Below are 25,396 nucleotides of genomic sequence, written 5' to 3' on the forward strand. Positions count from 1 at the left end.
GAGGAAAGAAAGAGAGACGTGCTGCGAGGGAGACGAACGTTTTCAACCTTCTAAAGGCTCATCAATGTTCAAGCTTCTAAAGAGGTTAGTAAATTTATTATGCTCATATTAGTTTTATTTACATGTGCTTGCACTTTGTCTAGGTTAGTAAGAACTGTTTTACTTGAAAAAGAAAATTTTAAAAATTCCGCCGCTTAACGAAGCGTTAAACTTTATCTTAAACCCTAGATCAATTCCAACAAATGGTATCAGAGCTATTGTCAAAGATATGCATGTACATGTATTTAAAAATATGAGCTTGAAAATCGTTTTCGTAAGTTTAGTAATTTTGTGACAAGTTAGAATTGCTTTCTTAGATTTTTTTTAATTTATTGCGCTTGCCTTTAAATTAAATATCATGTTGATTTTCTATGATTTTGGGATGTTATTAAAACACATTAGAATCAGTTCTAAAAGTTTTTAATTTTTTATATTGAAAAACGTGTTTTTAAGTTTGAGAAAATATCGAGTAAATTTTGTGACTAGTTTCTTGACTTACTAGTTTCTTTTATTTACTTGAATCGTTTTATGCATGTTGTTATTTCTTTTATACCATGTTATTACCTTGCTAATAAATCGCAAATAAAAGCTTTAACAACCTCCTAAAACGTTCTGTTACACTCGATTCTTTTTCGCACCTAAAAAAGACCGAACTTTAATTATTTCTTTTTCTTCGAGCTGGAGTAAAACCCGCAGTAAATGTGGCATAACTCTATGCTCAGAAATCTAAATTTAATGATTCCTTAATCAAATTGAATCTCTGTCTGTCCTCTGTCCAATTCCACCGGTTACAGGTCAAAAGGACATCATAGCCGCCAGTTATGGCGATTTTATTCCGAGGTGCGCGGCTGTTCCGAAACTCCAGTTTTTTTTAGAATTCCGGATTTTCAGCCCCACTACCATGAGTTATAGAACTCTAATGAGGAAAATTTCTTGAGCAAAAATGTTTTTCATAAGATTATAAACATGATGTGTAAGATTAAAATGATTTGTTTTTGAAAGTTTATTTGAAATTGAATTTTTTACAAAACTAGTTTGAATCTTGAAAAACCGTTTTCGTTTTCAAAGTTGAAATATTTTGTCATCCAAATCAAATAAGTTTTCAAAATGTTTTCAAAACTATATCTATATCACATATGTTCAAAATCTATATGCTCTTGAAAATTTGAGTGGGATGTTTCCTTGTAGACAAGCCGAAAAATAAAAAGATGTGTAATCTCAAACTTTCAAGTGTTCGAGTGAGTTGAAGTTCACACTTCCCTCATGCACTTTCCCGAAATAGAAAATAGAAAAAGATCCGAGTATGTCCCTTGTGCCTTTATGCACTAACACTGCTCTGAACATGAAGATCTATGATTCTTTTCTAGTTGTCCGCTCTGTCGCTCTGTAACTAGGAAATCCGTTTCCGAACTGATAAGAGTCGATATACCAACTCCAAAAACTAAGTGGGAGGGTTATACTTGTTGTTTGTAACCCACGATCCCCAACACAAATGAAAGAAGCAATTAACGTGGGACTAAGAGCCGCTCTTGCGACCCTCTCTTAAATGGGAGTACTCCAAGGCGTTTTTGCTTCGATCATTGCTCAATGAGCTACGTCGAAGAGTGAGACGATGATGACATGGCCTCCCCTTGGGGGATTGTTTTTCAAAGTTGACCTTTTGGACTAAGTGGTTGGTTGCACACTTAGGCTCAATCCCTAGTAATCCTCCCTTGAGGCTCTGCGAAAGGATGTGAGTGATCAAACCAATTTAAAAGGTGGCTAGTCAAAATTGATGTATTGACATCTTGGCTAAGCATTAATGATGTGTCATATACTTATAAATGGAGATTTTTTGCGGCCTTCTCTTGAGGGAGTAAATTATCGTTTGGTTTATAACACCTTTCGATTTTATCAAGTCTTAAACAAACTTAAATCCTAAACCAAAGACTAATCATAAACTTGTTTCAACTTTTATAGGCAAAATGTCTCCCAAGTCTCTCTCTTTCATCCTTTCCTCGAACAAACTCGAAAACAAAAACTACGTAGATTCGAAACTTAACCTCGATATCATCCTTACCATTAACAAGCACAAATGGGTACTCACCACCCCATGTCCTCCTCTGACGAATGATGATTCGACTCAAGAGGACAATGATGCCTTAGCAGCCTAGCTTCGATCCGATGAGATTGTGAGGTGCTATATCTTAGCATCTATGAACAATATGCTGAAAAAGCAACATCGTGACATCGAGACTGCCGCCGACATGCTCTACAATCTCCTTGAGTGTTGTCAATAGTGCCCACAAGAAGAGTTGTAGTCTCTTTTTTATACATTTGATGTAATAAAGTCTCATGAAGACTCTTGCTTGTAATTGCTTATTCATTAATAAAAAGTTGAAACGTTCATTCATTCTTCCGTGTCTGTTTGAAGCTTTATGATAAAACATTAGTCTTTAGTCCATAGACAAACTAAACAACTTACGAAGAGACAAATGTAGATTTGCATGAACAAACTCTTCGTAGTTTGCTTAAAACGATATATTCGCAATCTAAGGGTCAAAGGACTACTGACCTTAGTATGATTGTTAGAAGAATCTATGATGTCTGGTTATGAGGCATTGAGAGTTGGAGACTCTATAGTTCTTCTAGGTATCTTCCGAAGGTACTGAATTGACCAGTGCACTTCTAGAGACAAGATAAGAACAAACCATTTAACCTATTATGTCTCGAAGTCACTACGTATGAATTGCATCGTGCTAACCTTAATCCTGAAATAAGACATGCCATTTCACACCTTATGTATTCTCATTTGAGAAAGTCAGAGTTCGAACTCACTATGTGATTCCGAACAAGGTCTATTGGTGAAGTACTAAGTTGTGAGAATGTCATGAATAACTTTGTGAAGTTCTCATAGATATCAAATTCATGTACAAGATTGCTGAAATGCAATGTATATTACTTCATGCTTTGTTCCTTGGAGTGTGAATAAATGAACTGGCCAGTGTCCAAATTGAGTCTTGACTTTTTTGGATGAAACAATGTGACTTGTTAGCTCCTCGTCAAAACATTGTTTCTAACTTATTCACAAGCGACAAAGGAGTTGAGGAAATAACAGCTCGAAGGGTAAAATGGTAATTTTGTAAATCCCGACTAGCTGATGATATTCATGAAGGGTAAACACTGATAATATTATGTGGATCCACTCATTACAATTAGGTTGAATTCTTGAGTAGAAAATAAATTCATTTGAACCGAGAGATTTTCAGTGTCAACTCGTTAGTGGAGTCAGTTGACATTAAGCTAAACTTGGAAAAGGTTTGTGAACTTTTGAGTCCAAGTATTTAGCTAAAGCTTTGTTCATTTGGATCCATGAGGTCACTGTCACGAATCATATCGATTAGGAATAGTTAAACTGGAAGCTAAGTCAAAACAAGAACGAAAATAGTCAAAATGGTATTTTTGTCTTTTGTGACATAGGATGAAATGAATGTCAATAAATTTTTTTGACAAGGTCATTTAATGACATGTTTCACTCGGCCAATATTAGTCTTATAATTTTATTTCATAAGAATTTTATTGAAAATTCTTAATGGGCCTTTTTCATGTTGTCATGAACAAATGAAGAAGCTTCTAGAAGCTCCTTCTAGATTAGAAATGGGCGCCCAAATACCCAAGAGAAAGAGAGTTCCTTTTGTGCATTAATGTATGAAGATACTTGTCAAAAGAAAAAGAGGAAACAAATTTTCCATGCTTGTATAGGGAATTTCGGCCAAGGCAACCAAGAGAGAAACAAAAGAGGAAACTAATCCCTTGGGGATTTGCTTGAGGTGGGCGCCTATCTTGGATAGGAATGGGCAATAAAAGATTGCTCATAAAGGCTTGGAAAATAAGAGGAAACTACTTCTTTCCAAGGCCAACCCTTCTCCTATAAATAGGACCCTCATTCCTCTCATTCTATTCATTCCACATAAGTTAGAGATTGAGAGTCTCTCTCTCTAGAACTTGTGGTTGCCGCCCCTTCCTCTCTCTCTAGTTTATTTTCGATTTTTGTTTTGGCACCTAGGTCCTCATTTGACCTAGAGTTGAGCTCTGTGACTTCAAGACTCGTTCTTAAGTCGTAGTGTTTAAAAGTGCCCACTCACTGATTCCTTTTATTTCGAGTGATTTAGTGATAGAAAGTTTCGTGGTTGCTCGAGGTGCCGAGGAAAGAAAGAAAGACGTGCTGCGAGGGAGACGAGCGTTGCAACTTTCCAAAAGCTTCTCAAAGTTCAAGCTTCAAGAAAGGTTAGTAAACTTCTATGCTCATTATAGTTTTTATTTATATGTACTTGCTCTTTGTCTAGGTTAGTAAAAAACTGTTTTTACTTTAAAAGAAAAATTTTAAAATTCCTCCTCTTTACGAAGCGTTAAACTTTTTCTTAAACCCTAGATCAATTCCAACAAATGGTATCAGAGCTATGGTCAAAGATACACATGTACATGTATTTAAAAATATGAGCTTGAAAATCGTTTTCGAAAATTTACTATTTTTGTGACAAGTTAGAATTGTTTTCTTAGATTTTTTTTTAATTTATTGCTCTTGCCTTTAAATTAAAAATCATGTTGATTTTCTTTGATTTTTGGATGTTATTAAAACACATTAGAATCAGTTCTAAAAGTTTTTAATTTTTTATATTGAAAAACGTGTTTTAAAGGTTTGAGAATTTTCGAGTAAATTTTGTGACTAGTTTTCTTGTCTTACTAGTTTCGTTTATTTAATTGAATCGTTTTATGCATGTTGTTATTTCTTTTATATCATATTATTACCCTGCTAATAAAACCCAAATAAAACCTTTAATAACATCCTAAAACGTTCCGTTACACTCGATTCTTTTTCGCACCTAAAAAGGACCAAGCTTTAATTATTTCTTTTTCTTCGAGCTGGAGTAAACCTGCAGTAAAAGTGGCATAACTCTCTGCTCAGAAATCTAAATTTAATGATTCTTGAATCAAATTAAAGCTCTGTCTGTGCTCTATAAAATGCCACCGGTTTCAGGTCAAAAGGACATTGGAGCCGCCAGTTATTGCAATTTTACTCCGAGGTGCGCAGCTGTTCCGAAAGTCCAGTTTTTTTTAGAATTCCGGATTTTCAGCCCCACTACCATGAGTTATAGAACTCTAATGAGAAAAATTTCTTGAGCAAAAATGTTTTTCATAAGATTATAAACATGATGTGTAAGATTAAAATGTTTTGATTTTTTAAAGTTTAATTGAAATTGAATTTTTACAAAACTAGTTTGAATTTTGAAAAAACCGTTTTCGCTTTCAAACTTGAAAAATATTTTGTCATCCAAATCAAATAAATTTTCAAAATGTTTTCAAAACTATATCTATATCACATATGTTCAAAATCTATATGCTCTTGAAAATTTGAGTGGGAGGTCTCTTTGTAGACAAGCCGAAAAATAAAAAGATGTGTAATCTCAAACTTTCAAGTGTTCGAGTGAGTTGAAGTTCACACTTCCTTCATGCACTTTCCCGAAATAGAAAATAGGAAAAGATAGAGTATGTACCTTGTGCCTTTATGCACTAACACTGCTCTGAACATGATGATCTAGGATTCTCTTCTAGTTGTCCGCTCTGTCGCTCTCTAACTAGGAAATCCGTTTCCGAACTTACAAGAGTCGATGAACCAACTCCAAAAACTAAGTGGAAGGGTTATACTTGTTGTTTGTAACCCAAGATCCCCAACACTAATGAAAGAAGCAATTAACGTGGGACTAAGAGCCGCTCTTGCGACCCTCTCTTAAATGGGAGTACTCCAAGGCATTTTTGCTTCGATCATTGCTCAATGAGCTACGTCCGAGAGTGAGACGATGATGACAAGGCCTCCCCTTGGGGGATTGTTTTTCAAAGTTGACCTTTTGGACTAAGTGGTTGGTTGCACACTTAGGCTCAATCCCTAGTAAATCTCCCTTGAGGCTCTGCGAAAGGATGTGAGTGATCAAACCAATTTAAAAGGTGGCTAGTCAAAATTGATGTATTGACATCTTGGCTAAGCATTAATGATGTGTCATATACTTATAAATGGAGATTTTTTGCGGCCTTCTCTTGAGGGAGTAAATTATCGTTTGGTTTATAACACCTTTCGATTTTATCAAGTCTTAAACAAACTTAAATCCTAAACCAAAGACTAATCATAAACTTGTTTCAACTTTTATAGGCAATATGTCTCTCAACCCTCTCTCAGCCATTCTTTCCTCGAATAATCTCGAAGGTGACAATTACGTCGATTGGAAACGTAACCTCGACATAGTCCTTACTGTCGACAAGCACAAATGGGTTCTCACCACCCCTGTCCTCAAACGAATGAAGATTCGACGCAAGAGGAAAAAGACGCCCTGGCGGCTTGGCTTCGATCCGATGAGATTGCGAGGTGCTATATTCTGGCATCAATGAACAATGTGTTGCAACAACAACATCATGATTACGAAACTGCCATCAATATGCTCTACAATCTCCATGAGATGTTTGGAGGGCAAGGACGTCAAGCTAGGCAACAAGCGGTCCGACAATTCATGAATTGTCGTATGAAGGCTGGAACTCCCGTTAGAGATCATATGATGCTGATCATTAGCTATCTAAATGAAATGGAGATTCTTGGATCTGAAATTGATGGGGAGACCAAAATAGATATGATCTTGGAGACTCTCCCCGAAACTTTTGATACCTTCAAGTTGAATTATTCCATGAACAAGCTTGAGTACACTGTTACCGAGCTCATGAAGGAACTTCAAACCGCTAGGGCACTCACTAAGAAAAAGAGGGCTCTAGGAGAGGTACATGCTACTGCCTCCACCTCTGGATCTAAGAAGAGACCTCGCAAGGCCGAGAAGAAGAACCAACCTAAGGTTCAAACGAAGAAGAAGGCGCCGAAGGCTCCAAAGGTGGATAAGTCTAACGACAAATGCCACCACTGCAATGAGCCTGGTCACTGGCGTAGGAACTGTCCTGCCTACCTCAAAATCAAAGTAAAAGGTATTGTACTTATTACTGAAGCTTGTTTAGTAGCTGATAATGTATCATCGTGGATTATTGACTCCGCTGCTACTAACCATATTTGTTGCTCCTTAACCGGTTTTAGGAAAAGCAAAAGCTTAGAGGATGGCGACTTTTGCTTCAAGTGGGGTGATGGGAGCGTGGTGTCTGCAAAGGCTGTGGGATCCGTGACACTATCTTTTGAAGATCGCACTTTAAATTTGAATAATGTTTATTATGTTCCTTCCATTGGGAAAAACTTAATATCTGTTGCTCAACTTTTAGAGCAAAATTATTATTTAAAGTTTATAAAGAATGGAATTCGTATTTCCTTTTCTAATTCTTTTGTCACTGATGCATGTATGAAGAATGGTCTTTTTTACATCTATCCCACTCAACCTTCTCTTTTAGACACCGAAATAGATAATGATCTAATTAGGGAGCCAAAGAGGATCAAACTTTCTGAATCCTCCGATCTAACAAAATCAACATACCTATGGCACTTAAGACTTGGTCATATCAGTCTAGATAGGATTAAGAGACTTGTGAGGGACGGTCCACTCCAAGCCTCTGCAATAGGTTCACTACCTACTTGTGAATCCTGCATAGAAGGAAAGATGACTAAACGACCTTTCTCCGATACGGGTCGAAGAGCCACTGAGTTACTGGAACTAGTACATTCTGATGTATGTGGTCCGCTCAACCAACAGGCACGTGGAGGATACGAATACTTCGTTACCTTCACCGATGATTACTCACGATATGGTTTTGTCTATTTGCTCAAACACAAATCCGAGACCTTTAACGTATTTAAGGTCTTTAGGGCTTTAGTGGAAAAGCAAACTGGCAAAGTGATCAAAACCCTTCGATCTGATCGAGGTGGTGAGTATATGTCTGGAGAGTTTGATGACTTTCTTAAAGATGAAGGTATCGCTCTCAGCTTACCGCACCTGGCACACCTCAACAAAACGGAGTGTCAGAGAGAAGGAACCGAACTCTTATGGAGATGGTTAGATCAATGATGAGTTACTCATCACTCCCTCCTTCCTTTTGGGGATATGCCCTCAAAACAGCCGCTTATATTCTGAACCAAGTTCCGTCCAAAACGGTTCCTGGTACTCCTATGAACGATGGACTAGCCATAAAGTGAATCTTGGCCGCATCAAAATTTGGGGTTGCCCCGCACACGTGCTAAGGCAAAAGACTAGCAAGTTGGCTAGTAGGTCAAAATTGTGTCTGTTCGTTGGATATCCAAAGGAAACCAAGGGTTTTACTTTCTATAGTCCCGAGGACGATAAGACTTTCGTTAGCACGAATGCTCGTTTCCTTGAGGAGGACTTTATGAAGGATGTAAAACCTAGAAGCAAAATTGTGCTTGAAGAAAAGTTGGGTGAGGAAGCTTCTACCTCATCTGTAAGAACTGTTCTTACCCACACTGAAACACAACCTAACTCATCAGAATCTCGTCAAGTAGTACTTCGACGTAGTGGGGGGGCTACTCAAAAGCCTGACAGGTACATGTCTTATGGAGACTCTCCCGTAGCCGTCTCTGACATGGATGATCCTGTTTCTTATAGCCAAGCGATGGCTTGTTCTGAATCAAACCTTTGGCTTGACGCCATGAAAGTTGAAATGCACTCGATGTATGTCAACAAAGTCTGGAAACTTGTAGACCTTCCTGAAGGGATTAAACCCGTAGGGTGTAAGTGGATATATAAGAAGAAAAGGGGTCCTGATGGGAACGTCGAGACGTTCAAAGCACGACTTGTGGCGAAGGGTTATACCCAACAAGAAGGGATTGACTATGAAGAAACCTTCTTGCCAGTCGCGATGCTTAAATCTATCTGCATACTCCTATCCATAGCTGCAGCTCTCGACTATAAGATCTGGCAAATGGATGTCAAGACAGCCTTCCTGAATGGCAATCTTGACGAGCGCATTTACATGGCTCAACCAGACGGTTTCATGGAAGAAGGTCAAGAGACCAAGGTTTGTGAGTTACTTAAGTCCATTTATGGACTAAAGCAAGCATCTAGGTCATGGAATATTAGATTCGATGAAACTGTAAAGAGCTTCGGCTTTGAACAGTCAATAGATGAGCCTTGTGTTTACAAGTTAATACACGAAGGCAAAGTTGTGTTTCTGGTGCTATATGTCGATGATATACTACTCATTGGTAATGACGTGGGTAAGTTATCTGAGGTTAAGGTCTGGCTAGCAAAGCAATTCGATATGAAGGATCTAGGAGAAGCCTCGTACATTCTGGGGATCCAAATCTTTCGAGATAGGAAAAACCGGACCATGTCGCTCTCTCAACCATCTTATATTGATAAGGTAATGGATCGCTTCTCGATGCAAGACTCCAAGAAGGGCCAAAAACCCTTTAGACATGGAGTTTCACTCTCTACGGACCAGTCTCCCAAGACTGCACAAGAGATTGAAGATATGAGGAAAATTCCTTACGCCTCTGCCGTAGGAAGCCTCATGTATGCTATGCTTTGCACTAGACCTGACATCGTTTCGCCGTTGGCGTAGTTAGCCGTTTCCAATCCAACCCTGGACCCGAGCACTGGATTGCTGTTAAGCATGTTCTTAAGTATCTTCGAAGAACTAGGAACTTGATGCTTACATACTCAGGTACTGACCTGACTATGGCGGGATATACCGACTCCGATTTTCAAGCAAATAAGGATTCCAGGAAATCCACTTCGGGATCTGTGTTCATCATTAATGGTGGAGCTGTTGTGTGGAGGAGTATTAAGCAATCTTGCATTGCTGAATCCACAATGGAAGAAGAATATGTGGCTGCTTGTGAAGCATCCAAAGAGGCTGTATGGCTTAGAAAATTCCTTAAGTATTTGGAAGTTGTTCCAAACGTAGACGAGCCCATGACCCTTTATTGTGATAATAGTAGGGCTGTCGCTAACTCAAAGGAACCTCGAAGCCATAAGCACTCTAAGCATATTGAGAGGAAATACCATTTGATTCGAGATATCGTGCAGTGCGGAGACGTGGAAGTGAAGAAGATCTCAACGGTGGACAACCTAGCAGATCCATTCACAAAGGCCCTAGCGAACAAGGTCTTCGACCAACATCGAGAAGGATTAGGCATGAAGGACTGCACACATCTTCTTTGAGTCAATTGGGAGTTTGTTGTCAATGGTGCCCACAAGAAGAGTTGTAGTCTCTTTTTTATACATTTGATGTAATAAAGTCTCATGAAGACTCTTGCTTGTAATTGCTTATTCATTAATAAAAAGTTGAAACGTTCATTCATTCTTCCGTGTCTGTTTGAAGCTTTATGATAAAACATTAGTCTTTAGTCCATAAACAAACTAAACAACTTACGAAGAGACAAATGTAGATTTGCATGAACAAACTCTTGCTTTGTGAAGTTCTCATAGATATGGAATTCATGTACAAGATTGCTGAAATGCAATATATATCACCTCATGCTTTGTTCCTTGGAGTGTGAATAAATGAACTGGCCAGTGTCCAAATTGAGTCCTGACTCTTTTGGATGAAACAATGTGACTTGTTAGCTCCTCGTCAATACATTGTTTCTAACTTATTCACAAGCGACAAATGAGTTGAGAAAATAACAGCTAGAAGGGTAAAATGGTAATTTTGTAAATCCCGACTAGCTGATGATATTCATGAAGGGTAAACACTGATAATATTCTGTGGATCCACTCATTACAATTAGGTTGAATTCTTGAGTAGAAAATAAATTCATTTGAACCGAGAGATTTTCAGTGTCAACTCTTTAGTGGAGTCAGTTGACATTAAGCTAAACTTGGAAAAGGTTTGTGAACTTTTGAGTCCAAGTATTTAGCTCAAGCTTTGTTCATTTGGATCCATGAGGTCACTGTCAGGAATCACATCGATTAGGAATAGTTAAACTGGAAGCTAAGTCAAAACAAGAACGAAAATAGTCAAAAGGGTATTTTTGTCTTTCTAGACATAGGATGAAATGAATGTCTATAAATTTTTTTGACAAGGTCATTTAATGACATGTTTCACTCGGCCAATATTAGTCTTATTTGGCCTTGTGGATTAATTTCATTTCATAAGAATTTTATTGAAAATTCTTAATGTGCCTTTTTCATGTTGTCATGAACAAATGAAGAAGCTTCTAGAAGCTCCTTCTAGATGAGAAATGGGCGCCCAAATACCCAAGAGAAAGAGAGTTCCTTTTGTGCATTAATGTATGAAGATACTTGCCAAAAGAAAAAGAGGAATAAAATTTCCCATGCTTGGGAATTTCGGCCAAGGCAACCAAGAGAGAAACAAAAGAGGAAACTAATCCCTTGGGGATTTGCTTGAGGTGGGCGCCTATCTTGCTCATAAAGGCTTGGAAAATAAGAGGAAACTACTTCTTTCCAAGGCCAACCCTTCTCCTATAAATAGGACCCTCATTCCTCTCATTCTATTCATTCCACATAAGTTAGAGATTGAGAGCCTCTCTCTCTAGAACTTGTGGTTGCCGCCCCTTCCTCTCTCTCTCTAGTTTATTTTCGATTTTTGTTTTGGCACCTAGGTCCTCATTTGACCTAGAGTTTAGCTCTGTGACTTCAAGACTCGTTCTTAAGTCGTAGTGTTTAAAAGTGCCCACTCACTGATTCCTTTTATTTCGAGTGATTTAGTGATAGAAAGTTTCGTGGTTGCTCGAGGTGCCGAGGAAAGAAAGAAAGACGTGCTGCGAGGGAGACGAGCGTTGCAACTTTCCAAAAGCTTCTCAAAGTTCAAGCTTCAAGAAAGGTTAGTAAACTTCTATGCTCATTATAGTTTTTATTTATATGTACTTGCTCTTTGTCTAGGTTAGTAAAAAAAACTCTTTTTACTTGAAAACAAAATTTTTAAAATTCCGCCGCTTTGTGAAGCGTTAAACTTTTTCTTAAACCCTAGATCAATTCCAACATTGAGATGTTTGGAGGGCAAAGGCATCAAGCAAGGCAACAAGCAGTCCGACAGTTTATGAACTGTCATATGAAGGCTAGGACTCCTGTTAGAGACTTTATGATATTGATCATTAGTTTTCTGAATAAAATGGAAATCCTAGGATCTGAGACTGATGGGAAGAATGTCATAGATATGATCTTAGAAACTCTGCCCGCATCTCTTGATACCACCAAGATGAACTACTCCATAAAGAAGCTAGAGTACACTGTTACCAAGCTTATGAAGGAACTTCACACTGCTGTAGTCTCACTAAGAGAAAGAGGAATCAAGGAGAGGCACATGCTACTGAGCAAAAAGCCTCCGCCTCTGGAACTAAGAAGAGACCTCATAAGGCCGATAAAAAGAACTGTCCTGCCTATCTCAAAGCAAAGGAACATAGTATTGTACTAGTTACCGAAGCATGCTTAGTAGCTGATAATGTATCAACGTGGATTCTTTACTCCACTGCTACTAACCATATTTGTTGTTCCTTGAATGGTTACAAGAAAACCAAAAGCTTAGATGAAGGCGAGTTCTGTTTCAAATGGGTTGATGGGAGCCTGGTGTCTGCGAAGGCTGTGGGATCCGTGACGCTGTCTTTTGAAGACCGCATTTTAAATTTTAATAATGTTTATTTTGTTCCTACCTTTGGGAAGAACTTAATATCCGTTGCTCGTCTTCTTGAGCAAGATTATTGTTAAAAGTTCATTAAGAATGGAATTCGTATTTCGTTTCCTGATAATTCTTTTGTCACTGATGCATGTATGAAGAATGCTCTTTTCTACATCTATCCCACTCAACCTTCTCTTTTAGACACCGATATAGATAATGATCTAATTAGGGAGCCAAAGAGGATCAAACTTTCTGAATCCTCCGATCTAACAAAATCAACATACCTATGGCACTTAAGACTTGGTCATATCAGTCTAGATAAGATTAAGAGACTTGTGAGGGACGGTCCACTCCAAGCCTCTGCAATAGGTTCACTACCTACTTATGAATCCTACATAGAAGGAAAAATGACTAAGCGACCTTTCTCCGATAAGGGTCGAAGAGCCACTGAGTTGCTGAAACTAGTACATTCTGATGTATGTGGTCTGCTCAGCCAATAGGCACGCGGAGGATACGAATACTTCGTTACCTTCACCGATGATTACTCGCGATATGGTTTTGTCTATTTGCTCAAACACAAATCCGAGACCTTTAACGTATTTAAGGTCTTTAGGGCTTTAGTGGAAAAGCAAACTGGCAAAGTGATCAAAAGTTAGAGATGGAGAGACTCTCTCTCTAGACCTTGTGTCCAAACTCCTCTCTCTCTCTCTCTATTCAATTTCGTTTTATTGTTTTGGCACCTAGGTCCTCATTTGACCTAGTGTTTAGCTCTGCGACTTCAAGACTCGTTCTTAAGTCGTAGTGTTTAAAAGTGCCCACACACTAATTCCTTTTATTTCGAGTGATTTAGTGATAGAAACTTTCGTGGTTGCTCGAGTTGCCGAGGAAAGAAAGAGAGACATGCTGCGAAGGAGACGAACGTTTTCAACCTTCCGAAGGCTCATCAACGTTCAAGCTTCTAAAGAGGTTAGTAAATTTAGTATGCTCATATTAGTTTTATTTACATGTGCTTGCACTTTGTCTAGGTTAGTAAAAACTGTTTTACTTGAAAAAGAAAATTTTTAAAATTCCGCCGCTTAACGAAGCGTTAAACTTTTTCTTAAACCCTAGATCAATTCCAACAGAAAAAACTCCATCCTCCACTTGGAAAACTCTGATCGCAAATCCATGAGATTGGATTCTAGTACCGAGATCCGGGTCTACAATTTAAGAGACGCAAAATGGAGAGAGTTATATATAGGAGGCATTGTCACGAAACAAAACAACTCAGTAGTAGATAGTAACGAAATTGAAACAATAAAGTGACAACATAGTCACGAAATAACATACTTTCGTAACTATGTTGTCACGAAATAACATTATTTCAAGATTACATGCATGAAATCTATATGATGAAGTGACAACATAATCACGAAATAAAATAGTTCGGTGACTATGTTGACACGATTTTGTTACAGTTCAGTGACTTTACCCTGTGATTTGACGATGGGGTGGCGTAGTCTTGACCCTTCTTCTTCTTCCCTGATTAGGGGGCTCGAACCACAGGCAACAAATCAGTATAACACTAAAAGTTTTATATATAACTGACAACTTATTACCTCCTGAAAGCGAATCCTTTGTAGATGGGATTCGAAGACCCTTCCTTCGGCAGCAGTCCATCTTTTAATCAATGGCGTTGCATTGGCATTCAAGAGTTGAGCAAACTGAAGTTCCATGAATTTGGAGATAGACTCATAAAATCTAAATATGGAATGGGATTAGGAAACCCAGAAGATGGAGTTTCGGGTTCTTTTCGGTAGATATGTTCTTCGCCTTCTCGATAAAGGAGTTCACCGAGTCCAGGAAATAGTCCATACGACGTTTCCCTATGGATAGATGTCAAACACCTCGAGGTTGTCCACCATCTTGATGTAGCTCAAGTTAGGCAGTATGATTGTCTTCTCATTTTCGAGGAGGACATTGTACTAAAAGTGTAGGAGTAGAAGTCTCACTCTTTTCTAGTCACTCCATTGCTCGTTTACGTCCCTCGCAGTTGCAGCAATGTTGCCATATTTTTGGCCAAGAACGTCCATGCATAACGTGTCATGATACAGCCCTTTTCTCAATCACATTCCCATAATCTTCCTGCACTCTGTAGATGGGATCAAACCTCAATCTTGTGATCTTAGCAAAATGCTCCTTCGTGAACGCCCTCGATCGTCCATCGGTCTCTATGAACAACGATTCATTTGATGTGTCAGCTTTGTCAAAATACCTAGCTCTTAATCTATGTGACAAATAATCATGGAAGACTTGGTGAGTACAAGCAAGTTCAGGAATTGCCAGAAACAATATTTTCGGAGTAGAGCTCTTTGGGGAGATGTCATGCCCGTCGCTTCCGCGAAACGATTCTGGTTTCCGGAGAATGTGAAAGGATATCGCTCGTTGATATCCTGTTCTTCTATATGTCGGTTCCAACCCTGTAATTAAATCATATAAATAAGGTCACTAAATTATTAACACATCACGGAAAAAGATTAATTTGGTGAAAAAATTTTCATGAAACAAATTGTTTCGTGACAATGTTGTCAAGAAATATTTGAATTTGGTTACAACATAGTCACGAAATGATGTTGTCATGAAACGATGAAGTACTTTACTATACAAACGACGTTGTGTCACAAAATTACTACAATCACTAAATTTCGTGACAACAATGATCATGAAATCAATGGAAAATAACCAAAAACACACAAACTTGAGCAACATCTTAACCTGCATTCTAACCAACACAAACCAGACCTATTTTAACACAAAAATGTAGTTTATCAAGCCACATTTCTACCAAATAAAATATCAATGTTAAGGATATTAGAAAACTGGAAAAATTCGTGATTTGAATTCCTTAAATACAGCACATTTCTAACAATTTGTAATCAACACATTATTACAATCACGAAATTCGAACATCCACATCCATGAAAGCCACAAAATCTCCATCAAAATCCATGGGAAACACAACAAAATCCAGACCTAATTACAAAAAACGAACCTTCCGGTGTGGGTCTGTTCTGCACGGGGCCATGGCGAATTCGTCGACGTCAAACTCGTAGGAAAAGACGAACCAAGGTCCTTGGTTTTCTCGGTCTTCTAGCGTTTGGCAGAAGACTTTGGTGGCCCTGAGGGCTTTCTCTTCTTCGCCGGAGTCATTTTTTTCGTTGCATAAGCCGTCTTCTACTCGACTACGGCTTTGGCATCATAACCCACTCATTGACTCCGACGCGACGTTGCATGTGTCTCAGGCGAATGATTTTTTTTGTAGGTGTTTGACGAAGATTGTGTTTCGAAAGCTTTTTAGGGTTTGTGGGTTTCTTGGTTGGGGGACGAGATTTCTTCTTCATTTTTGTCAGCGAAGGAGAGTGAAGAAAAAGAAGACGGCGATTGGGTCGGTGAAGGTCCTTTGTGTCGGCAAGGAAGGTGAGCTTTTTTTCTTTCTTTTTTTTAACTTTTCGTGAGAAGATGAAGGTCACGAAGCGGAGATTTCGAGAAAGAGAGCGAGTGAGAAGTTAATCGCTGTCCTAATTAACATGTTCTCATGAAAGCTGAAACAAGGGTAAAATTATCATTACAATTCGGCAAACTGGGGTAAAAAGGAGAAAAAAAATTCTCTTTCCTGAGCTAGTCATATTTGTTACCTTTTTTTGAAAAAAAAACATAGTTGGAATAAACGTCCAATTTAGTCCTACAATAGGCAAATTCTATTTTTCTTGACATAAAAGGCCCATAACAATTACCGCTATTTTAACAGGATGGTTAATTATAACTAAAAATTCTTTTATTTACAAAATAAAGAAAAATACTTTTGGCATTCAAATTACTGAAACTCTGAATTCCATCACTCGCATCATATAAAATATATTATAAAGGGAAGAATTTTTTGCAACTAGCCAATTCTCTATCTGTTAGAATTGATCTAGGGTTTAAGAAAAAGTTTAACGCTTCGTTAAGCGGCGGAATTTTAAAAATTTTCTTTTTCAAGTAAAACAGTTTTTACTAACCTAGACAAAGAGCAAGCACATGTAAATAAAAACTAATATGAGCATAGAAGTTTACTAACCTTTTAGATGCTTGAACGTTGAGAAGCTTTTGGAAAAAGGTTGCAACGTTCGTCTCCCCTCGTAGCACGTCTCTCTTCCTTCCTCGGCAACTCGAGCAACCACGAAAAGTTTCTATCACTAAATCACTCGAAATAAAAGGAATCAGTGAGTGGGCATTTTTAAACACTACGACTTAAGAACGAGTCTTGAAGTCGCAGAGCTAAACACTAGGTCAAATGAGGACCTAGGTGCCAAAATAATAAAACAAAATTGACTAGAGAGAGAGAGGAGAGGGGCGGCCAAGCTAGAGAGAGAAGCTCTCAATCTCTAAAACTTGGGATGAATGAAATGTGAAGAATAAGGCTCCTATTTATAGGAGAGGTCTCACCTTCAATAAGGTAGTTTCCTCTTCTATAGAATATCACATATTCATGAGCCAATTTCCTCTTTTCGTCTATGAGATACTCGGCCAAGGCAGCCTTCTAGAAGGCTTGGATTTGTTTCTTTTTTTGTTCATTGCCTTGCCTTGACTCTACTTGGGCGCCTACCTCATTTCCTCTTAGGGGAAATTTGTTTCCTCTTTTCTTTTGTCAAGTATCTTGATACATTTATGCACAAAATATTCTCTCTTTCTCTTGGGTATGTTGGGCGCCTATTTCATCTAGAAAAGGCTTCTAGAAGCTTTTCCATTTGTTCATGACAACATGAAAAAGCCCCATTAAGAATTTTCAATAAAATTCTTATGAAATGAAATTAATCCACAAGGCCCAATAAGACTAATATTGGCCGAGTGAAACATGTCATTAAATGACCTTGTCAAAAATTTATTGACATTCATTTAATCCTATGTCTCAAAAGACAAAAATACCATTTTGACAATTTTCGTTCTTGTTTTGACTTAGCTTCCAGTTTAACTATTCATAGTCGATGTGATTCCTGACAGTGACCTCATGGATCGAAATGAACAAAGCTTGAGCTAAATACTTGGACTCAAAAGTTCACAAACCTTTTCCAAGTTTAGCTTAATGTCAACTGACTCCACTAAAGAGTTGACACTGAAAATCTCTCGGTTCAAATGAATTTATTTTCTACTCAAGAATTCAACCGAATTGCAATGAGTGGATCCACAGAATATTATCAGTGTTTACCCTTCATGAATATCATCAGCTAGTCGGGATTTACAAAATTACCATTTTACCCTTCTAGCTGTTATTTCCTCAACTCCTTTGTCGCTGTGAATAAGTTAGAAACAATGTATTGATGAGGAGCTAACAAGTCACATTGTTTCATACAAAAGAGTCAGGACTCAATTTGGACACTGGCCAGTTCATTTATTCACACTCCAAGGAACAAAGCATGAGGTGATATACATTGCATTTCAGCAATCTTGTACATGAATTCCATATCTATGAGAACTTCACAAAGTTACTCATGACATTCTCACAACTTAGTATTTCACCAATAGGCCTTGTTCGGAATCACATAGTGAGTCCGAACTCTGACTTTCTCAAATGAGAATACTAAGGTGTGAAATGACATGTCTCATTTCAGGATTAAGGTAAGCACGACGCAGTTCATACGTAGTGACTTCGAGACATAAGAGGTTAAATGGTTTGTTCTTATCTTGTCTCTAGAAGTGCACTGGTCAATTCAGTACCTTCGGAAGATACCTAGAAGAACTATAGAGTCTCTAACTCTCAATGCCCCATAACCAGACATCATAGATTCTCCTAACAATCGTACTGAGGTCAATAGTCCTTTGACCCTTAGATTGCGAATATATCATTTTAAGCAAACTACGAAGAGTTTGTTCATGCAAATCTACATTTGTCTCTTCGTAAGTTGTTTAGTTTGTTTATGGACTAAAGACTAAGGTTTTATCATAAAGCTTCAGACAAGGAAGATTGAATGAACGTTTCAACTTTTTATTAATGATTAAGCAATTACAAGCAAGAGTCTTCAGACTTTATTACATCAAATGTACAATATAAAGATTACAACTCTTCTTGTGGGCACCATTGACAACACTATCTTCTTTTAAAATTCTAGACAAAGTTTCATTTTATTAAGAAAATAGTTCACCGAGGTGAAATAAATTAAATTAACTCAAACAGTTAATTGAATTTACTTCGATCAAGCTAAAGTAAATTAAATTAACTAAAACAGTCAATTTAATTTAGAGATTATTCAAAAGTGTGACTATTTAGAAAGTTTTTTTACCAAAATCCAATAATAATAAAAAAATAAAAATAAAAATTATTCCAAAGTATGATCATTTATTGACAATCTTGTCAATAACGGTGTTTATTGACAATAAATCGGTATTTATTGTCAAATTTTGTCACAATTTTGGATTAACAAGCATTTATTGGATTTTGGTCAAAAACTTTCTAAATGGTCATAATTTTGAAATAATCTTTTTAATTTACTTCGGTTTGGTAGACTATTTTTTTAATAGAATGAAACTCTTGTTATTTTTCAAAAGGAGGGTGAGCTATTGAGTTATTGGTTTAATTGTCCCTTATAAATGAGAATTGTGTAAAACCTCATGGCCACATCATATCATACGGGGGAAATTACAAAAATACATTTTTTAGTGTAAGATTTTAAAAATAGCTAATATTTCAAATCTTTAAAAAATAAAAATAAAAATAAAAAAAGCTGTTTTTCTAACGGTAAACAATTTTTTTTCTTCTAAATTAAATTTTAAACATTAAACAAGTTTTTTTTGTTTTTAAATAATAGTAAGTAAAATCAAGAAAATTGATTATTTACAATTTGAAAAAAAAAATATTTTCATTTTAAAGCTTTAAACAGTATTTTCGCAATAAAATATTAAAAAGGCTACCATAAATAATTTCTATTATAAAAATATAATATAAATGGGTATTTGCGTAAAATCTTATGAGTCTTGATGAACAATCTTTACGCTACACCCATTTATATTATATTTGTTATATAAATGGTGTTGCAGTGAAAAACTGCAGGTTTTGTCCCATGGAGTTTTCCAATTCGCAACCTCAACTCCATCACGTCTCGAAGACTAGTTCTCGCAAACTAGACCGGACCGCATTGAACAATAATTAATGCATATTAATTTGGTTCGCTTTGAACCGTTTTGAGGCATCTTATTCCTCAAGTAAATTGAGATCAAGTTTTGTCTCTAAGAAAGCTCTTGATCTCAAATCTGGCGAACCTTATTGTTCATCAGAATCAGATAATGCTTTGAGCCTTTGACTGAGAATGAGGGAAAGCCTTATCCCAATTCTCTTTTGCAATTTAATTTATCTACTAGAGTCCACTGTGATTCTCAAACACTCCGGCCATTTAGGTGTCCTCAAATTCAAATGACTACAATGGAAGTGAAAAGATACCAAATTTCTCAAAAACAATAATAATACTAGCCGTTATAATAATACTATTTATTACATTTAACAATTAACTAATCATTTTGGTTCCCATGAGTCCTATCAGTTTGACCTGCCTTTTACATGTTGTATCTGGTTTAAAACGTGCAAGTTCACCTAAAACATTCACGTTTTTATTTAACGACGATTAAATTTGTCGCTTTGGTACATGAAATTCATTCACTAGACCACCACAACATATTTTGTTACAACTCTGATCCCAGTTTTTCACTGCAACACCAATTGAGTTCCAAGTTCCAAACTGCAGAAACTAATATATAACAAACCGAAGTAGCTACATAAACATCAGAGAACAAAAAAATCTCACTGATTTGAGCTCTCTCAAGCAACAAAACTACCTGTGGACCATTATCATGAGAAAACTATTTCAAGAAGCTCAATCCTTGGCATAATAATTCAATTTCTTCTCCTCTAAAGTATTAACGGATTCCAAATCTAGCGTTGGAACGAAACAGAATACGAGCCCGTGTTCGGATCCTTGACAGCCTTAAAGTTGTCGACACTCATTCCAAAACGACCCAACAAAGAGTTTCCCATTTCCTTCAGCTTCCCTGCACGGATCATCAAGACATCTTTAGAGCTGGCACATTCTATTTTAGAACAACCAACGATTAATAAGTTTCTCACTGTGATGACAATGTCCTGATGAAATTAGGACCGAACAGTTGAACTGGTGCGTTTAAGACAGGGAAATTAAACAAATACACACAAACACAATCAGAGCTTTCCCATATAACATCTTTCCAGGACAGTTTTAAGAAACTACTAAAGAGGGAAAAATTGTCTTATATATTTGGCTTGTGGCTATATTACACAAACCAAAATTATGATGAATGACACAAAAGAAAGGGGTCCAAAGTGTCACAAAACAAAATTATGTTACCCTATATCTTTTTAGGCAATGTTCTTTTGTAAAAAATATATATATATATATATATATATATATATATATATATCTTTTAGGCAATGTATGCAGCTAAAATTTGCCTGGTGATTATTTTAAGTCCCTTCTTTAAGGAGCAGATACTACGGTGGAAGACACGCCATAATTTGAGGAATCAAAGCATCCTAAACTTAAGAGTCAGCTTGATATTATCTTAAAAATGATTTATTTTTGGAAAAAACGCTCTGTAGAGGAATAATTGGGTTATATCTGTTGAATTTTCACACACACAGTTAAACTTGCTTAATTTAAGAAATCTGATGTGTGCATTTACAAGACGAACCCAGCCCAGTGTCAACACAAAACCAACGCAGCCCTGTGTTTACACAAATCTATAAATGCATCTATAAATGCTTGTCAACTAATATGTACAACCAATCACCGGAATAATGTCAAAGCTTTGTATGATTAAACCCTAGAAGAATAAAACTCAAAGTGCAAAAAAAGCAATTCATCAGCTTACCAATCATTTCCTCTTTCATCTTTTCCCGTTTTTCTTCTGCAAGTGGTTCCAAGCGACGAATTGACTTCTTGGCTTGTTCATTTGTGGGATCCAGCTCCAATATCTTTTTCATGTCTAAGAGACAGAAAGAATGTGAAAGGATGTTAAAACAAAAAGGGAACAAAATCGAATTTAGTACCAAAAAACACGGCCTTTTTAATAAACAAGAAAGGATAGTGCACATAGAGAGTTGTACAGTTCAGTACGAATTATAAACTTTACCAACAAGAGCCTCCTCAAAATGATCAAGTTTTTCATGAGCCTCGGCTCTTCGTAACAGAGCCTTCATGTATGATGGGTTAAGCTCTAGCGCTTTTGTGCATTCCTTGATTGTATCCTCATATTTTCCCTAAAACAAATAACGATTTATTCTTATAACGAAGAATATACACTAATCATTTTCTGCAAAATTAATGCCATGCACCAAACTAGAATTATGTTCCCTGTTATTGTCACAATTTTTTCAAAAACTAAACCTTGACCAACCCTAGGTTGGCTAGTTAGGTAATTAAGCATACAAAAACCCCAAGGAAACAATATATTCTCAAAATAAATGTAACACTAAACTCTTTCATCTTTTCTTAGGCCGAAAACTGAATCTTCTGAGTAACCAAACTCCTTAATTAAAAATCAGAAGGCAATTGGTGGGAAAAACAAACCAGCTTCAGAAAGCATGCTGCCCGATTCGAATGACACGTTGAGCGTATTTCCACAGAAGACGGTGTATCTGGTGCATAGTACAATGCGAGTTCGTACTTCGATAGAGCCTCTTCGAATTGTCCATTTCCAAATAGTGTATTGCCTTCCAACTTTGCTTCATTTGCTCGCTCTAAGGCTTTCTGGAGATTAAGATTGAATACATAAATAATTATCTTGATTGCAAATGAGAAAAAAAAAACTAAGAAACCTCAAGTTATCACACTGTAATTTGATATAAAAATCTCCAATCAATAATCAAGAGTGACTCAAAATGGAAGTCTGACAGTTCTGATCACCAAAGATGACTTGCTAATACAAAGAATAGTCTTTCGAAATCTCAATACACTTATTTGAACTAGCTATTCAACGAATATAACATCACCCATTGCTCAACAAACAGTTCAATCCTGAGACAAAGTCAGTCCTCAAGCCTCACAACAGATTATCTAAATACAATACGACACCAACAAACTTTGACGAGACCGATTTATTTATACAGGAAAAAAAAAAACAAAAAAACAAAAAAAAACACGAAAACGAAACCTCTCGAAGCTCGTCATCGGAGACGACAGTCTGTTCTTGTTCCTGTTCTTGCTCTTGTTCCAGTTCTTGTTCTTGTTGTTGAATTGGCCGGATGCGAATTTCGTCGTCGTCGCTTCCGGCGAGATCGCCATCGCTGGCGGTCTCAAAACCATCGTCGGGATTTCTAGCGATGTTGATCGGCGTCGTTTCGCGGGAATCGCGGGTTTCGAAGTCGTCGACTTCAATCACTACCATGGCTTTCAACCAATGAGAATTGGGAATTGATTTGTGGAATTTGGTGAAAATGGCAAACTTAGATTAGATTATGCTTCCGCTTCGCTTCGTGTACCAATCTTTCGCATATGAAATTCTATTCTTCATTTTTCATTTTCTAGGCCACTTTTTTTTTTTTTTTTTTTTTTGAGGGACACTTTTATTTTTCTTATGAACGTCTATCAAAACTTTTTTTTTTTTTTTTAAAGGCGAAAATCAACTACAAAATTTAAAGAGACCAAAATTGATCTTAGAATGATTTAAACATATAATTTTATTAAGAGGGGCTAAATTTTTATTTTATTATGCTAAAATATATCTTAATTATAAAGATATTTGGCAGAATCAAAATTTTAGTTGATTGGATGAATTAAAAATTTAAAATATATCAAATAAATAAGAGGGACTAAATCTGATTTTATTATATAAAATAATCAAAAATTAGACGAACTAGCCATGTCCAAACGTTTAGATTGCAAAATAGACAACCTTTGAGAAACTTTTGCAGAATAGCCAATATGGGTGAGCTGGCAATTCAGACTTATTTTTTCTACCTAAACTGTCCTTATTATTTTTGAACGTTAATTGTATATAAACTGAAAGAATCAAAATGAAAAAGTCAATCAATGATCCACTTTTAATGCTTGTTTAACAGAATTTCTACGTTTAATCATAGAAAATATACACGTTCAATACAGATTTTATTGAATCAGATTGTTAATGAGATTGGAAAGTTACGTTATATTCAAATTTCAAAAACAATTCAGCGCCTAACCACACACAATTTGTCTTCTTCTTTGATTTCCAGATAATACAAGTTCTTATCTGAAGAGTCTTATTCATCAATAAACACATTCAAATCTGACCTCGTTTTTCATCTGTTCCACCGAAAAAACCAACCCTAAGAAATGTCGATAGAAAATTTGTCTGTTTCAACAATTACGAATGAAGAACTGTCCCTTACAAGATCTTTGAATGACGACTTTTCACTCATTGAATCAGGTATTGGACGATTTATAGGTTTTTGTTATCTGTATTTATGTGTGATATTTGTACAAGAATTAAAGATCTTGTTTTCAATCATGTTAATTTATGTTAATTCTTGTTAATTGCTGTTGGCATTATGGGGTTTGGTGTTTTGTATTTAATCTGTTGTCGATCTGTTGACGATTTCAATCATGTTAAGTTCTGTTAATTCTTGTTAATTTCTGTTGACGATCTGGGGGTTGGTGTTTTGTATTTAATCTGTATACCGCAGAAGAACAACAACATAAACCCCCAAATTTTTCAAACAATACACTTACCGGTTGTTTCGATCTCATATCCTTGATTTCTCCCGTATTTCTTCGTGAATAACGTCGCCACCGGTGGAGTTGTTAACAAGAATATCTTCAAAAACAAATCCTCCGTAAAATCGCTGGTCTCGCTTCAAATTTTTTTGTTTGACTTTGTTTTTGAATTTTTTTCTCGTGCGGTGTAGGTGTGGTTGCGTCTTGCTTGGCATTTATCACGTTGATTTGTTAGATACGTATTTATCACGGTGGATTTTTTTAGTTGGCATTCATTGATTCAAATTTTATTTCTTTCAAGTTTTGGACGCTGGAATTTGATTTGATATTATTTAAATGAAGGGCAAATTTTTATTTTTTAACCGTTAATGTGGTATATTGGCTACACATTAAAAATAAACCAAAACTTGGCTATTTTGACAATTACAACGTTTAACTTTGTTATTTAGCTCGGGCTCCCTAAAATAATTGAAGATATCAAAAAGGTTAAAGTGCAAAAAAAAAACAAACAAATGGCATTAATCATTAACTGTTCGTCCATATTTTGTATCCTAATTTGCTTTTTTTAATTTTTCAAAATATATGTCAAGAGAAACTAGATACACCTTGCTCGAAATGAGTTGGAGTCACTCTAAAGTAAAAATTGAAAACAAAGAATAAATAAACAAAATCCAAAATATAAAAAGAAATGACTAATGCGAATCTATTGTATATCTTGTTCGTACTTCGAAAACAAAAGCAAAAAAAATAGAACATTATTGTTACATTAATTGGCGATTTAATATCCGCAAAATAATTATAGAGTCGTGGAATATATTCTTGAATAGCATGGGGCTTTGTTACAATTATTGTTTGCAAGTGTCGCAGTTTGTGTTGAAACAGTTTCGTACAACAGACTCGGCCCATTAACTTTTGGGCTTCGCTATTCCAACTTGAATAAGGTTTCCAATGTGGATTGATGAGATAATAGATTGGTGCTCCTAATCCGACTTCAAGAATCGTTTTGACCTAATTTTCTCTATAAATAGGTCAAAACAACACCCCTTTTGAGAGATTTATTTGAGTGATTAGTT

At 36.5% G+C, this 25,396-nt stretch overlaps 1 protein-coding gene across 1 annotated transcript; it reads right to left on the reverse strand.

Moving 5' to 3' along the window:
- Positions 1–20,153: 20,153 nt before the first annotated feature.
- On the reverse strand, positions 20,154–23,201 carry TPR1 (Tetratricopeptide repeat (TPR)-like superfamily protein). Its single transcript, XM_089616094.1, has 5 exons — positions 22,783–23,201; positions 22,200–22,379; positions 21,763–21,889; positions 21,502–21,615; positions 20,154–20,646 (listed from the first exon to the last, which is right to left on the reverse strand). The coding sequence occupies exons 1-5, from the start codon at positions 23,014–23,016 to the stop codon at positions 20,531–20,533; spliced, it is 771 nt and encodes a 256-aa protein (XP_089472220.1). The 5' UTR covers positions 23,017–23,201; the 3' UTR covers positions 20,154–20,530.
- Between the last annotated feature and the right edge of the window lie 2,195 nt (positions 23,202–25,396).

The sequence above is a fragment of the Urtica dioica genome, chromosome 5 (assembly GCF_054948205.1).
Source record: "Urtica dioica subsp. dioica isolate 48M chromosome 5, U.dioica_male_clone48M_v1_H2, whole genome shotgun sequence".
NCBI lineage: Eukaryota > Viridiplantae > Streptophyta > Magnoliopsida > Rosales > Urticaceae > Urtica > Urtica dioica.

Coding starts and splice junctions, on each gene's coding strand:
- TPR1 (XM_089616094.1), bottom strand. CDS start 23,016: ATGGTAGTGATTGAAGTCGACGACTTCGAAACCCGCGATTCCCGCGAA. Junction 22,380..22,782: donor CCGATGACGAGCTTCGAGAG/GTTTCGTTTTCG, acceptor CTTAATCTCCAG/AAAGCCTTAGAGCGAGCAAA. Junction 20,647..21,501: donor GATGAAAGAGGAAATGATTG/GTAAGCTGATGA, acceptor TGATCCGTGCAG/GGAAGCTGAAGGAAATGGGA.